General features: G+C 43.6%; 1 protein-coding gene across 1 annotated transcript in view; it reads right to left on the reverse strand.

The window, feature by feature from the left end:
- LPCAT2 (lysophosphatidylcholine acyltransferase 2) overlaps positions 1-8,964 on the reverse strand; it is a gene marked incomplete at both ends in the record, with an annotated part of 79,064 nt that extends 70,100 nt beyond the window's left edge. Inside the window, one exon of the mRNA XM_080703530.1 lies at positions 8,794-8,964. Within this exon, the coding sequence (XP_080559656.1) occupies positions 8,794-8,964 (171 nt within the window). The remainder of the gene's footprint in view (positions 1-8,793) is intronic.
- Between the last annotated feature and the right edge of the window lie 3,187 nt (positions 8,965-12,151).

A 12,151-nucleotide genomic window follows, 5' to 3' on the forward strand; every position in this document is an offset into this window, starting at 1 on the left:
CCCGTCCTCTGAGGCAGTCCACACTGAATATCTAGCATTACAGCTTAGTTTTGTCTGTTCTTCAATGTCACATAAATGCAGTCCTATGTGATGCATTCTTGTGTGTCTGACTGCTACTTCTCATAATTTTTAAAGTTCAGAGTTATATAGCTTCAATGTGAAATGTCTCCTGGAACCTCATGCTCCGAAGGCAGTCATATTCAGAGGCGGGTCCTTGTGGGCATCGCCAGGTATAATGTATACTATATAGTTCTATATACTGGAGCATGGAAGAGTTCAGCGTGTGTGTGTGTGTGTGTGTGTGTGTGTGTGTGTGTGTGTGGTCTGTCTCCCAGCCCCACTCAGCCGCATCATCTGGTGCCAATGCCCTCTGACCTTTTTCTGTCTCTCTTCTCCCTGTCATCATGCCCTAAGGACCTGCAGCCCCAGTTCCTGATTGACATGATTGATGGCAAGTAAAAAATGTACTATGTATTTATATGGACTAAAAAAATCTCCAGGCACATACACAAATAAGTTTTTCTTCCTCCATCTTGTATGGGTGTGTCAGGGGTTTGGGATCACATTGGTGGAAATACTGACTGAAACATTTAAATTATGTTGTTTTGTAATCAGTCGTTCATTCTTTCTGATTGAAGAGTATCATTCCACTGTATGACCATATGCTTACTTATTTTTATTTATTTTTGTAGTACTAGGGATTAAACCCAGAGGTGTTCTATCTCTGAGATATACCCCCAGCCCTCTTTTATTTTTGATTTTGAAACAGGGTCTTGCTAAGGTACCAAAGGCTAGCCTGAAACCTGTGATCCTCCTGTTTCAGCCTCCTAAGTACTGGGATTACAGGAGTGAGCCACATCTGGTCGACAAGTTGTTTATCAATTCTCCTGTTGTTGAACATTTTAGTTGTCTCCAATTGTGGGCTATGATAAATAAAGCCACTAGAAACATTCTTATACAAGTCCTTCTTTTTTCTGTCTCTCTATAAACATACATTTTCATTTTTCTTAAGTAAATACTAAAAAATAAAATTTCTCAGACATAGATGTTATTTAACTTTAAAGAAACTAACAACAACAACAAAAACTTTCCAAAGGAGTTGTAGCATCTTAAAGTATTATTGGCAATGTAACATCCTGTTCAACAGCTACTGTCAGTAATCTTTCAAAAAATCAACTCTATTAAGGTATAATTTACATTAAAAGGGACCTATTTTAAGCTCAGGGATGATGAGTTTTTAAAAGATATATGCCTATGGATATGAATATGACCTATTCATTCATCTATCCATCTATCCTTCTGCCACTACCTCAAGGCCTTAATTACTACAATTTTGAAATAAGTCTTTCACTCAGGTAGTATGTGACCTCCGACTATTTCTTCTTCAACATAATGATTTTTCAGGCAACTCTAGATCCTTTGCATTTCCACATTAATTTTAGAACTAATTTATCAGTTTCTAGACGCATATGCAAGCATGTTAGGATTTTATTAAGATTTTGATAAATCTACATGTCAATTTGGAAAGAATATATTAATAACATTGGTTCTTCCAATTTATAAGTATATATCTCCAATTATATAAGTCTTCATTAACTTCTCACTGCGATATTTTGTTTCTAGTATTTCCTATTTTACATATTTGGGTTAAAAATATTCCGAAGTAACTTATGTCATTTTATTGCTATTTTACCTGAGATTATTTCATTTTATTTGCAGTTGTTGAAAAGATCAGTCATTCTCCCACTGAGCTGTCTTAGCACCCTTGTGGAAATCAGTGGCTACAGATGCATGAGTTTACTTCTGGACTCAGTTCTATTCTACTGATCTATATGCTTAATGACTTTTATAAATGAATTTGGTAAAGCTTGCATTCATTGTCACATGTGGCTATTGACGTCTCTGATCGGTTAGCTTAGTTATCAGTTAGTCATCACTAACTGATAACTAACTAGTGGTGTTAGTCAGTCAGTTATCAGTTAGTGATAACTAACTAGTGACTCACCTTGTAATCCCAACATTTGGGAGGCTGAAACAGGAGGATCGCAGTTTGTGGACAGCATTGGCTACTTAGGGAGGCCCTTTGCAACCTGTTTCAAAAAAGAATAAAAAAATAGTACTGGGAGTGTAGCTCAGAGGTAGAATACCCCTGGGTTCAATCGAAGGAGGAGGAGGAGGAGGAGGAGGAGGAGGAGGAGGAGGAGGAGGAGGAGGAGGAGAGAAGAAGAAGAAGAAGAAGAGGAGGAGGAGGAGGGAAGGAAGGATGAAGAGGAGGAGGAGGGAGGAAGAAGAGGAGGAGGAGGAAAGAAGAAGAAGAGGAGGAGGAGGAGGAGGAGGAGATACCCTTAAGTACCTGAAACCAACAAGTCTCCCTGGGTTTGCAAATGGTTTCTGTGCGCATGTGCTGGCACACCTTCAATAGTGAGCCAGGCGATAGTTCACACTTCGCTGTCTTCGCTCTCCCCGTATATTTGTACAGAGCCTCCAGGTTAGTCAGAGAAGAGAGCTTAGGGCATTATTGGATCTTCTGGGGTATGTACATAACCTTCGGAATTGCACACATCTCTGCACAAGTGAATAGCAGTCTAGATTCTCAAGAATACAGCAATGCTTTTCAGAGTTCTCTAGGAACATTTCAACCCCCCTGGCTCTTTCTTTTAAGGTTTCTGGTTAACTTTTTGCCTCAGCAGTTACTCACTGTCCTAAGCTGCTGTGATGTTAAGCAATTGCTTCCGTTTTTGCAAACGCATCTGCAAAAAGGCTGCACGCACTGGCTGAGCTCCGCTACAGGTCAAAAAAGAGGCTTGGGAATGCAGTTTCCCTGGCAGCCAGCAGGCAGGTACAATGGTGGCATCTCTGTAGGAAAGGGGCTCTGAAAGAATCTTAACCCTACTCTTCTCCACTAGCAGACGCCAGGCTGCTGGTTTTCACCATGACTGCAGGCTGCTGGTTTTTGAGAGTAAGCTAAATTAAACTATCAATGCTTACTGTTTTTACCAAGACTTAGCATTTTTCTTGAACAAATGCTACTTGGATTACAGAAAACCACTGGTTAATTTTCAGAGATATCACCAAGTTGGTTCTTTTTGTTTTATTTTATTTATTTATTTTTTGATTTTTAAAATTTTTGCAATACTGAGAATGGAAACCAACCAGGGGCATTCTACCTGTTGGGGTCTGCTCAACTGCCAGACAGAACCTCCGATGAATTAGCTACATGTAGCGCCAAGCGCGTTGACATCTTCACAACCGCCTGACAAAACTTCCGATGAATCAGCTACATGTAGCGTCTTCATCAGAAGTTCTGTCTGGCAGTTGAGCAGACCCCAACACTACCTCCAAGCTACACTTCTAGCCCTATTTTTTTTTTTTTTATCATTCTTTAGTTTTGAAACAGGGTCTCACTAAGTAGTGAAGGGTCTAAGTAGCTGAGACTGGCCTCAAAATCTGTGATCCTCCTGTCTCAGCCTCCCAAGTATTGGGATTACAAGCATGCACTACCCCGCCCAGCTTATTCTTTTAATTTTTTAATTTAAATTTTTGCTAGTGTTCTCACTGCTTTCATGGAAAAGATGATTGTGTGTGTGTGTGTGTGTGTGTGGTACTGAAGGTGGAACCCAGGGGCTTTTCTACCTCTGGGCTCTACTCCTTGACCTATTTTTTTTATACTTTATTTGGAAACAGGGTCTCACTAAGTTGCTGAGAGCCTCACTAAGTAGTGGAGGCTGGCTTTGAACCTGCGCGATCCTCCTGTCTCAGCCTCCCAAGCGCGGGGATTACAAGCGTGCGCCACCACGCCCAGCAGAAAAGATGATTTTCACAGGACCTCACTTCACCACTTTTGCTGACATCCAATCTCAGTGTTTTTTCTGTTCTACTTTTTAGATTGAATAATTTCTGGTCATCCATCTTCAAGTTCACTGATCCTTTCTTCTACTGTTCCCAGTGTTCTGCTAAGCCCATTCAGTAAACTTTTCATTTTAGATATAACACCCTTCAGTTTCTGAATGTCATTTGGCTCTCTTTGTATAATTTCTTTCTCTATAGAGGTCGCTCCAACTATCTACTTATCACTTACTACTTACCTTTCTTATATCCTTAAGTATATTTATAACAGGTTAATAATTTTATTACCGGGTGTGGTGGTGCACTCCTGCAATCCCAGTACTTGGGAGGCTGAGACAGGAGGACTGCGGGTTCTTGACTAGCCTCAGACACTTCATGAGGCAACTTAGTGAGACCTTGTTTCAAAATAAAGAATTAAAAATAGGGTTAGGGGTGTAGCTTGGAGGTAGAATGCCTCTGAGTTCAATCCCTAATACTACAAATATATATATTCATATATACATATTCATATATATAAATCAATTAATTAAAAATAGTTTACCTGTAAATTCCTAGATCTGGTCATTTTAGTAACTATTTTAATGGATCAACCTTCATAAGTCATTTAGGCTTACTTTTTCTTTTGACTTTAGGACAAACTTTGCTATTTCTTTGAAATTTTAGTGGCCATTTTGTTCATTATTATTATTATTATTTTTATTATCATTATTATTATTATCATTATTGTTTTGGTGGTACTGGGGTTCCTGGAAACCCTTCTACCTCTGGACTACACTCCCAGGCCTATTTTCATATTTTTTTTAAAATTTGGAAACAGGGTCTCTTAAGCCAGCAAGGCTGGCTTCGAACCTGCGCGATCCTCCTGTCTCCGCCTCCCAAGCGCGGGGATTACAAGTGTGCGTCACCTGGTTTATATTGGCCATTTTGAATGCTATAGTACAGATATCTAGATTTGGTTATTTTCCTCTGATGAGTGTTTAAGTTTTTCCCCCTTAATGAGTAGATAAATTATCGTCTGATTACCTCTACCTTATGGAGGCTTGGTTTCATACTTTTTTAGAAAAAATTTTTGAAGTTTGCCCTTAGCCTTAGATTTACTTAAGCCTTGGTCTCAGGACATAACTTTTCTCCTAGGGTTTTATGGTTGTGAGGTTTTAATGGAAAGCCTGAGGTGTTTATCAAGGCCTTTATACTTGGGGTAATTCTAACTGTGCCTCCCCTATGGCAGTCACATTGGAAATATCTGCCATCTTCATTTTTTCCATTGTTTCTTCCCTCCAGGGCCCTTGAAGTCTCCTTTAATACATTGGTCCAAGTTCAGCCAAGAGCTTGAGAGACATTAACATGGCAATGTGGGGGCTGCTTTATTTCTAGCTCCCTTCTTTAATTTCCAGCTACTTTGACTAACCTGAATGCTGTCCTTTGACCCATGAGACCACAGGACTGAAGCTTTCTAGAAGTCCCCTCTCATGATGTTATGAGAAAACCCTCTGGAAAAAAAGAGGGGAAAGGGGCAGGAAATTTCACAGCATAATGCTGTTCGTTTAAGAAACAAATTCCCTCTAGTTTCTGTGTTTGTTGTTACTGTTCCATAGTACCCTTTTTATTTTTTTAGCCAGATTTAAAAATGTACCTATGGAAAGATTTATCTTGTTTAAGCTATTCCACTATTCCTGGGACCAGAACTAGTCTTGCTAAATTATTCTTCATTTGAAAGCTGGTGTGGATGTGTGAGTGTGTGTGTCAGTGTGTGTGTGAGTGTGCGCGTGCATGTGTGAGTGCGTGTGAGTGTGCGTGCGTGTGAGTGTGCGCGCATGTGTGAGTGTGTGTGCGTGCGTGCGTGTGAGTGTGTGCGTGTGCATGTGTGTGAGTGTGCGCGCGTGTGAGTGTGTGTGCGCGCATGCGTGAGTGTGTGTGTGCGTGCATGTGTGTGTGCTGTGTGAGTGTGTGCGTGTGCGTGTGTGTGTGAGTTGTGTGTGCGTGTGTGTGTGTGTGCACACGCGCGTGTGTTATTGGGGATGGAAATCCAGAGGTGTCCATCAGTGAGTTACAGCCCCAGTTTTTTTTTCTTTTCTTTTTTTCCATTTTGAGACAGAGTCTGGCTAAGTTGCCCAGGTTGTCCTTTAACTTGCGATCCTCCTATCTCAGCCTCCCAAGTACTACAGGCATGTACCACCCTGCCTGGCAAAGCTGACTTCTGAATATAGTAAAACTACTATCATTCTGTTTCCTATAAGACAACAGGCAAGACATATAGGAGCTCCAGAATAGAAGACATCTTGGATCCAGGAGGTTTTTCTTGAAGCTCTGTGAACGTGGCAGACCCACTATTTATTTGGAGTGTGTGACGTGAGGGAGAGTCAGGGAACAGGAGAGGAGATGAGATGATTAAAGTTTCCAAGTTCCTCTGGAATATCATTGGCTGAGATTCTCTCCTGAAAGATCTCATTACTAGAGTCCAAAATCTAATCTTGACTGCAACAAAGAATTATAACACAGACCCTGAAGAAAGATTTGGATTAAAAGTAAATTCCCATATGATTCATTCATATTCACATTAAGGAACCAATAAACAAGTTGTCAACTGTGGGGGTTTTGTGGACCATTTGCAAGGTTTGCTACAAATAACAGTATCAACTTTGAGGTAATTCTCCATCATATTTCCATTTGGGACTTTGTCATCTCTGTAGGGAGGCCTTCTCTCAGGTATTCTCTTATTTTCCTTTAGAGCACTTGCTAAAACATGAAATTATATATTGTGTTCCTGTTTTTTAACTTTCTTAGGGAAACGTAAGCTTTAGATGGGCAGGATCTTATTTCTCTTGCTCACTGCTATATTCCCAGAGATTAGCATTATTAATACCTAATATATTATAGGCATTCAAAAAATATTCTTGGCATAAATAAATGACTCCAAAATTATAGCCACTCATTTCAATCCCATATTCTAATGAAGAAATAAAAAGCAGGCTACCTTTAAATAGTAAAAAAAAAAAAAAAAAAAATGGAACAGCGGACAAAATTAAGCCTCATAATAATATGCAAAAGTGACAATAGTTTTTTTTTTTTGGTGTGTGTGTGTGTGTGTGTGTGTGTGTGTGTGTGTGTGTTACCAGGAAACCCAGGGGCATTCTACCTCCGAGCTACACCCTCAGCCCTATTTTTATTCTTTATTTTCAAACAGGGTCTCACTCAGTTGCAAAGGCCTCACTAAATAGCTGAGGCTGTCCTCAACCACAATCCTCCTGTCTCAGCCTCCCCAATGCGGAGAGCACCACACCCGGCTGACAGTAGTTCCTAAGCAAGGCACCGGTCATCATTCGATGTCTAACCTGAGTCTGAATTAATCACAGCAAGTATAAACTGGTCGTACTTAAATAAAAGGATACCCACTCTTTAAAATAAATAATATAGGCATCATTTTTTTCAGCTGTGTCTATTCAGATTTTCAGTTTACCAGTGATGCCACTGCAACATCTGATATATCGATTGAAAAATACAGATTGAAATACAGATTCAATATAGATTGAAAAAAATTTTTTTCAACAACACCAGGTTTAACACATTCCGTCTAAGTAGCAGAACTATCATTTTAACACTTAATTTGAGGCGCTATAATTTAATAATGCCTTTAAGATTTTACTTAAATTTAATAGATGAGTAGTCCGGGGAGGTTAAATAACTTGGCCAAAGTAACACAACTAATGGATGGCCAAGTCTGCTAAGCCTGATGATATTTCCATGGTACTACAATTCTTATAGAATTCTTCAGAAGAACTTTAGGCATTCACAGGCCCGATGATTAAAAACAAAATAAAAGCATCAAAACTTAGCAATTTAAGTGCAATATAAATATTTACAGTTATGCCGCTTTGGAGCCAACTAATGTGGACATACTTTCATTTAAATATGACCAATTTGACTAAATTTAATCCTGGATGTGTTTCAGACATTTCAGGATAAAGAAGGAACATCTATCCATTTAAAAACATGAACATCAACTTTTAAAACTTTCAGTGTCTTTACAAAGGGGTGTTACTACATCCCTGTATCTTCCTCTTCCTTCTCTCATACCCTTCTGCGGTCGGACATCCTTGTACCACGATTCTAACCATCACTCCGTGCTGCTTACTTAGCTCAGCACTTTACCTGGCCTTGCTAACAGCCCTGAGCTCTGCACACAAAAACGCTGGGAAAAGTTACACTAGTGTGAAATAGTGAAATTTGTGGGCTGGGCAATAAAACATCAAAACCATTTTTCCCCTGTGCAGAACCTACAGGACAAAAGTAGTCTCTCTCGTTCCGCAATCACTCATTTTATCAAAGAGGAAGTCCACAATGTGTATAACTGCTCATGGTAAGAGCAGCCCTTCACAAGATAGGAAAGGAGAGGACACTTGTGCAAATAGTCGTGTTGAACAGCGGAAGACTCTCTGGCCTGCCATTCACCTTTGAATCTTAAAAAAAAAAAAAAAAAAAAGCGTCCAGGTAAGAAACTATTTAAGATAAACTCTTGACCGCCTTCCACTGACTCACAGGTCTCCCGTTTCTTGGATTGTGATTCCTAGCCGGGATGCTCTAGTTCAACCAGATCATTCCAGCCTTACCTGTTGGTTCTAATTCCAGACCTGGGTTTTCCGCCTTCTCCCTGGCTCTCCCCACCCCAGGCGCACTCCTCTCCTCCCGTGAGGCAAAGACAGACTGCCCAAGCCCAGGCTCCTGCGGCAGCCAGCCCTCGCCGCGCTCACAAACGAAAGTCGAAATCCCTTTGGTGAAGTGCTCGTGTGGTTCACTTGCCGGTTTGGGGATGGAGTTGTTTTCGTGCTAAGTTTCTGCACTCCTCTCGGGCCCGCCTTGGCACCTCCACCTCGCACACCTCCCAGGGCCATCATCCCTCCCCTGGTCCAGTTTTCAGCCCCGCCCCCCGCCTGAGCCCCCGCCCCTCACCTGCACCCGCCTGGCCGCGCCGATCCGCGTCTGCTGCACGAAGGGGTTGCGCACCGGCGGCGGGAAGAAGGACGCCTGGCGGGGCACCATGGGCGGCCGCTGCGCCTCGTCCCCGACGCCGGCGCCGGGCACGGTGGCTGCCACCGCCGCCGCCTCCGCGCATCGGCTCATGGCCGAGCGGGCGTGGGACCCGGGCTGAGCGAAGGATGCTGAGCGAGCAGGCGAGCGCCGCGGCGCAGACCCAACAGGAGCCCCAGCCAGGGGCGCCGCTCGGGGGCCTCTGCGCACGCACCCAAATTACCTAGGCACCGACTTCGATGCCCCGCCCCCGGATCTAGTCACGCCCACTATCCTGGCCACACCCCCTCAGGTATCTGGTCCCTCCTCTTTGGTTGCATAACTCCGCCCCCTTGGAGTTGCCTGAGAGCAATGATCCTCAAGGCTACCCCTTAAGCTCCAGTGAGAGACACTTCAGGCAGAGTTCTCTGCGTAAGGCTCAGTCAGGCCTGGAGTTTAACTCGGTTTTACTGGCTCTGTGATGCGGGCATGTCCACAAACCTCTTCTGCCTCCTTCTGTGAAATAGGGACAAACAAACAAAACCTGGATCCAGCAATGCTACGGCAAAGACTTCAGGCTGGGTTGTTTGTCTGTGTTTGATTTCTGGAGTGTATTTTGGTTTTTTTTTGTGTGTGTAAACCGGTTTGAGTTGGGTGTCGGTAGGCTACAGCTGAAAGAGAAAACATAGAAATCGATACCAAGAGTGGAATCTGCCCACTCTGTACTTGGACTGACCGTGGGGAGATGGGACTCCAGAGGAAAATTGAGCTGTTACTAGAAAAGGCAGAACAGCAGCTGGCTTCCACAGATGAGGAACCTGACCCAGAAAAGGGAAATGATTCAGGGGTGGCTTCATTTCACCCTGGGGAAGTGCAAGAGCCTGTCTGAGCCTACATGAATGGAAGTGTGGGGGAGGGGTTGCCCCAGGACCTGAAACCAGTGGATTGAGCCCTGAGTGGCTGAGAGCTAAAGAGTTGAGATGATCCACTCATCTCAGAGCAGGCAAAGGGCCAGGATAACAATTAGTCTGGCCCTGGGAGAGCTCTCCTCCAAATCTATCCACTACTGAATCTCATTCTCTTGCTCTACCAGATAGTGTGCAGCTTTGAGTTAGTTAATGGTTTAAACTCTCTGGGCTTGCTGCCTCCTTTAGGAGTGGGAGATTAATTCCTACCCCATAGGATTATAGTAAATGCAGTAATGAATGTGTAATAGTAATAGCAAAGCACTCAAGAAATGGTAAGTTGGGGAGCAGCTGAACTTTCTCTCAATGTAATAAAGAACCTTAATATCAGCATATTATAAGCTGGGTGTGGTGGTGCACGCTGTAATCCCAGTACTTGGGAAGCTGAGGCAGGAGGATCGCGGGTTCACGGCCGGCCTCAGTACTTAATGAGGCCCTCTGCAACTTAGTGAGACCCTGTTTCAAAATGAAGAATAAGAAATAGGGCTGGGGGTGTAGCTCGGAGGACAAATGCCCCTGGTTTTCACCCCTAGTACTGCAAAAAAAAATTTTTTTTTTAATAGCAGCACATTAAGCCGGACATATGGCGCACACTCGTAATCCCAGCATTCGGGAGGCTGAGACTGGAGGACCGTGGTTCACGGACAGCCTCAGCTACTTAGTGAGGCTCTCTGCAACTTAGTGAGACCCTGTTTCAAATTAAAGAATAAAAAAAATAGGGCAGGGGGTGTAGCTCGGAGGTTGAACACCCCTGGGTTCCATCCCCAGACCCGCAAAAAAAAAAAAATAATAACAGTCCATTATAACTTTCCAGCCTAGGGGGGTCTTCATGCAGGGAGTAATACCTTCAAGGGATGCATGCCTTGTGGCTCTTTGCAGACACCTTCAGGAAGATTATCTGTCCAAGCCCTCAAGAGCCAAACCAGCAGGCAGACCATGGCAGGAGAAAAGGAGACTTTAGATCCATCCAGATCACCTCCAGGCAATCCTGTCCATTCCTCACTTCTTACCTGCCAGCTCCACCAGGAAAGGCCTAAAGCAACAGACTCTCAGATAACCAGAGCTGGCACGGACCTCCAAAAACAACCTGGGCCTTACATCTCTGCTTGGCAGCAGCTCCAAAATTTTATGTAGGAGAAGGCTTGGAGTGAAAAGTCTGGTAAGAATAAGGAGCAAGGTCACCATTAATCATAGCTGTGTTTAGAGAGCAAACACGTTATTCTACCCCCAGGTTTACTTAGAAAGATTTTGGGGGGGGGGTGTAGATAGTTCATGCTGCTGAGGAAACTTCTAGGCCTAGGACTAAAGTTTCTCTTCTAGGTCATTCTTTGGCCCTGCTTGTGAGTTCTGTTCCCTAACAGCAGGCTTCCTCATCAACAAAATGCAGTTAGTTAATGCTTTTTCCTTCTTTAGGTGGCTGTAAAAGTGAAAGTGACACATGATCAATTATGCATGCGAAGTATCTGGCACACTGTTAAGAAAAGGGTTGATGGTGTTGATCCTGGCTATACGCGCTAGCACTGTGGATGAAAGACTGCGACTGGGCTTTAGTTATGGCTTCACCGAACCCATAACTAAAGGATCGGAACTGCTGCTGGTTCACCTGCATCAAATCAGCAGGAGCTCGCCCACCCTGAGGTTCTCTTGCTGTTTATTTTGGCAGCACTGACCTTTCCTAGCACACAGCATCTGTACCCTGCAGGGAGCAGAGATTTGCTCTTTTTAAGTTTCCTCTTCTGGCTGGGGCTAGGGCTTTGCTAAAACAGATCGCAGACACTGCCACTCAATGGGTGTCTTTATTTATACTTGTTGCCATTTCCCATGGGGAACGGTTGAAGGGAGAGGGAGAAAGGGCTGAGCGGAAAGCCATGGCTTGGTTTTCCTCCATCCAGTGGAGGATGCAACTGAGTAGGATGGTCTAAATAGAGTGAGCGAGGAAACCATCGCTATTGTGGGCTGAGACGTACTGTGCAATGACCGGAACAACCTGAGTCCTTCAGATAGGGAGTGCAATACAGTAGAAAGATAAAAAGATCACAAGAGTAGGACAAAGTGCATACAAAGTAAACCGCTGATGTAGAGAAGGTTCTAAGGCAGCCAGCAGTGAGAAGCCAGGTGTCTGGGGTGGCCACCTGGCCAGGCCCCGTCCCACTGCCCCATGCCGGGCTGTCGGGCCACCAGTGCCCTCTTAAGATAGTCTGTTGGCTCCAAGGGTGCTGTGAGCCATTGAAGGCTGTAGAAAGAGAGAAAGCCAAACGTGGCAGCACCAGGGCAACCCAAACCAGGGCTGCATTGAGAATATTAAAGCATCTCTTTGGGGGTGGCTCTGAGGGGCG

The sequence above is a fragment of the Muscardinus avellanarius genome (assembly GCF_963383645.1).
Source record: "Muscardinus avellanarius genome assembly, chromosome: 10".
Classification (NCBI taxonomy): domain Eukaryota; kingdom Metazoa; phylum Chordata; class Mammalia; order Rodentia; family Gliridae; genus Muscardinus; species Muscardinus avellanarius.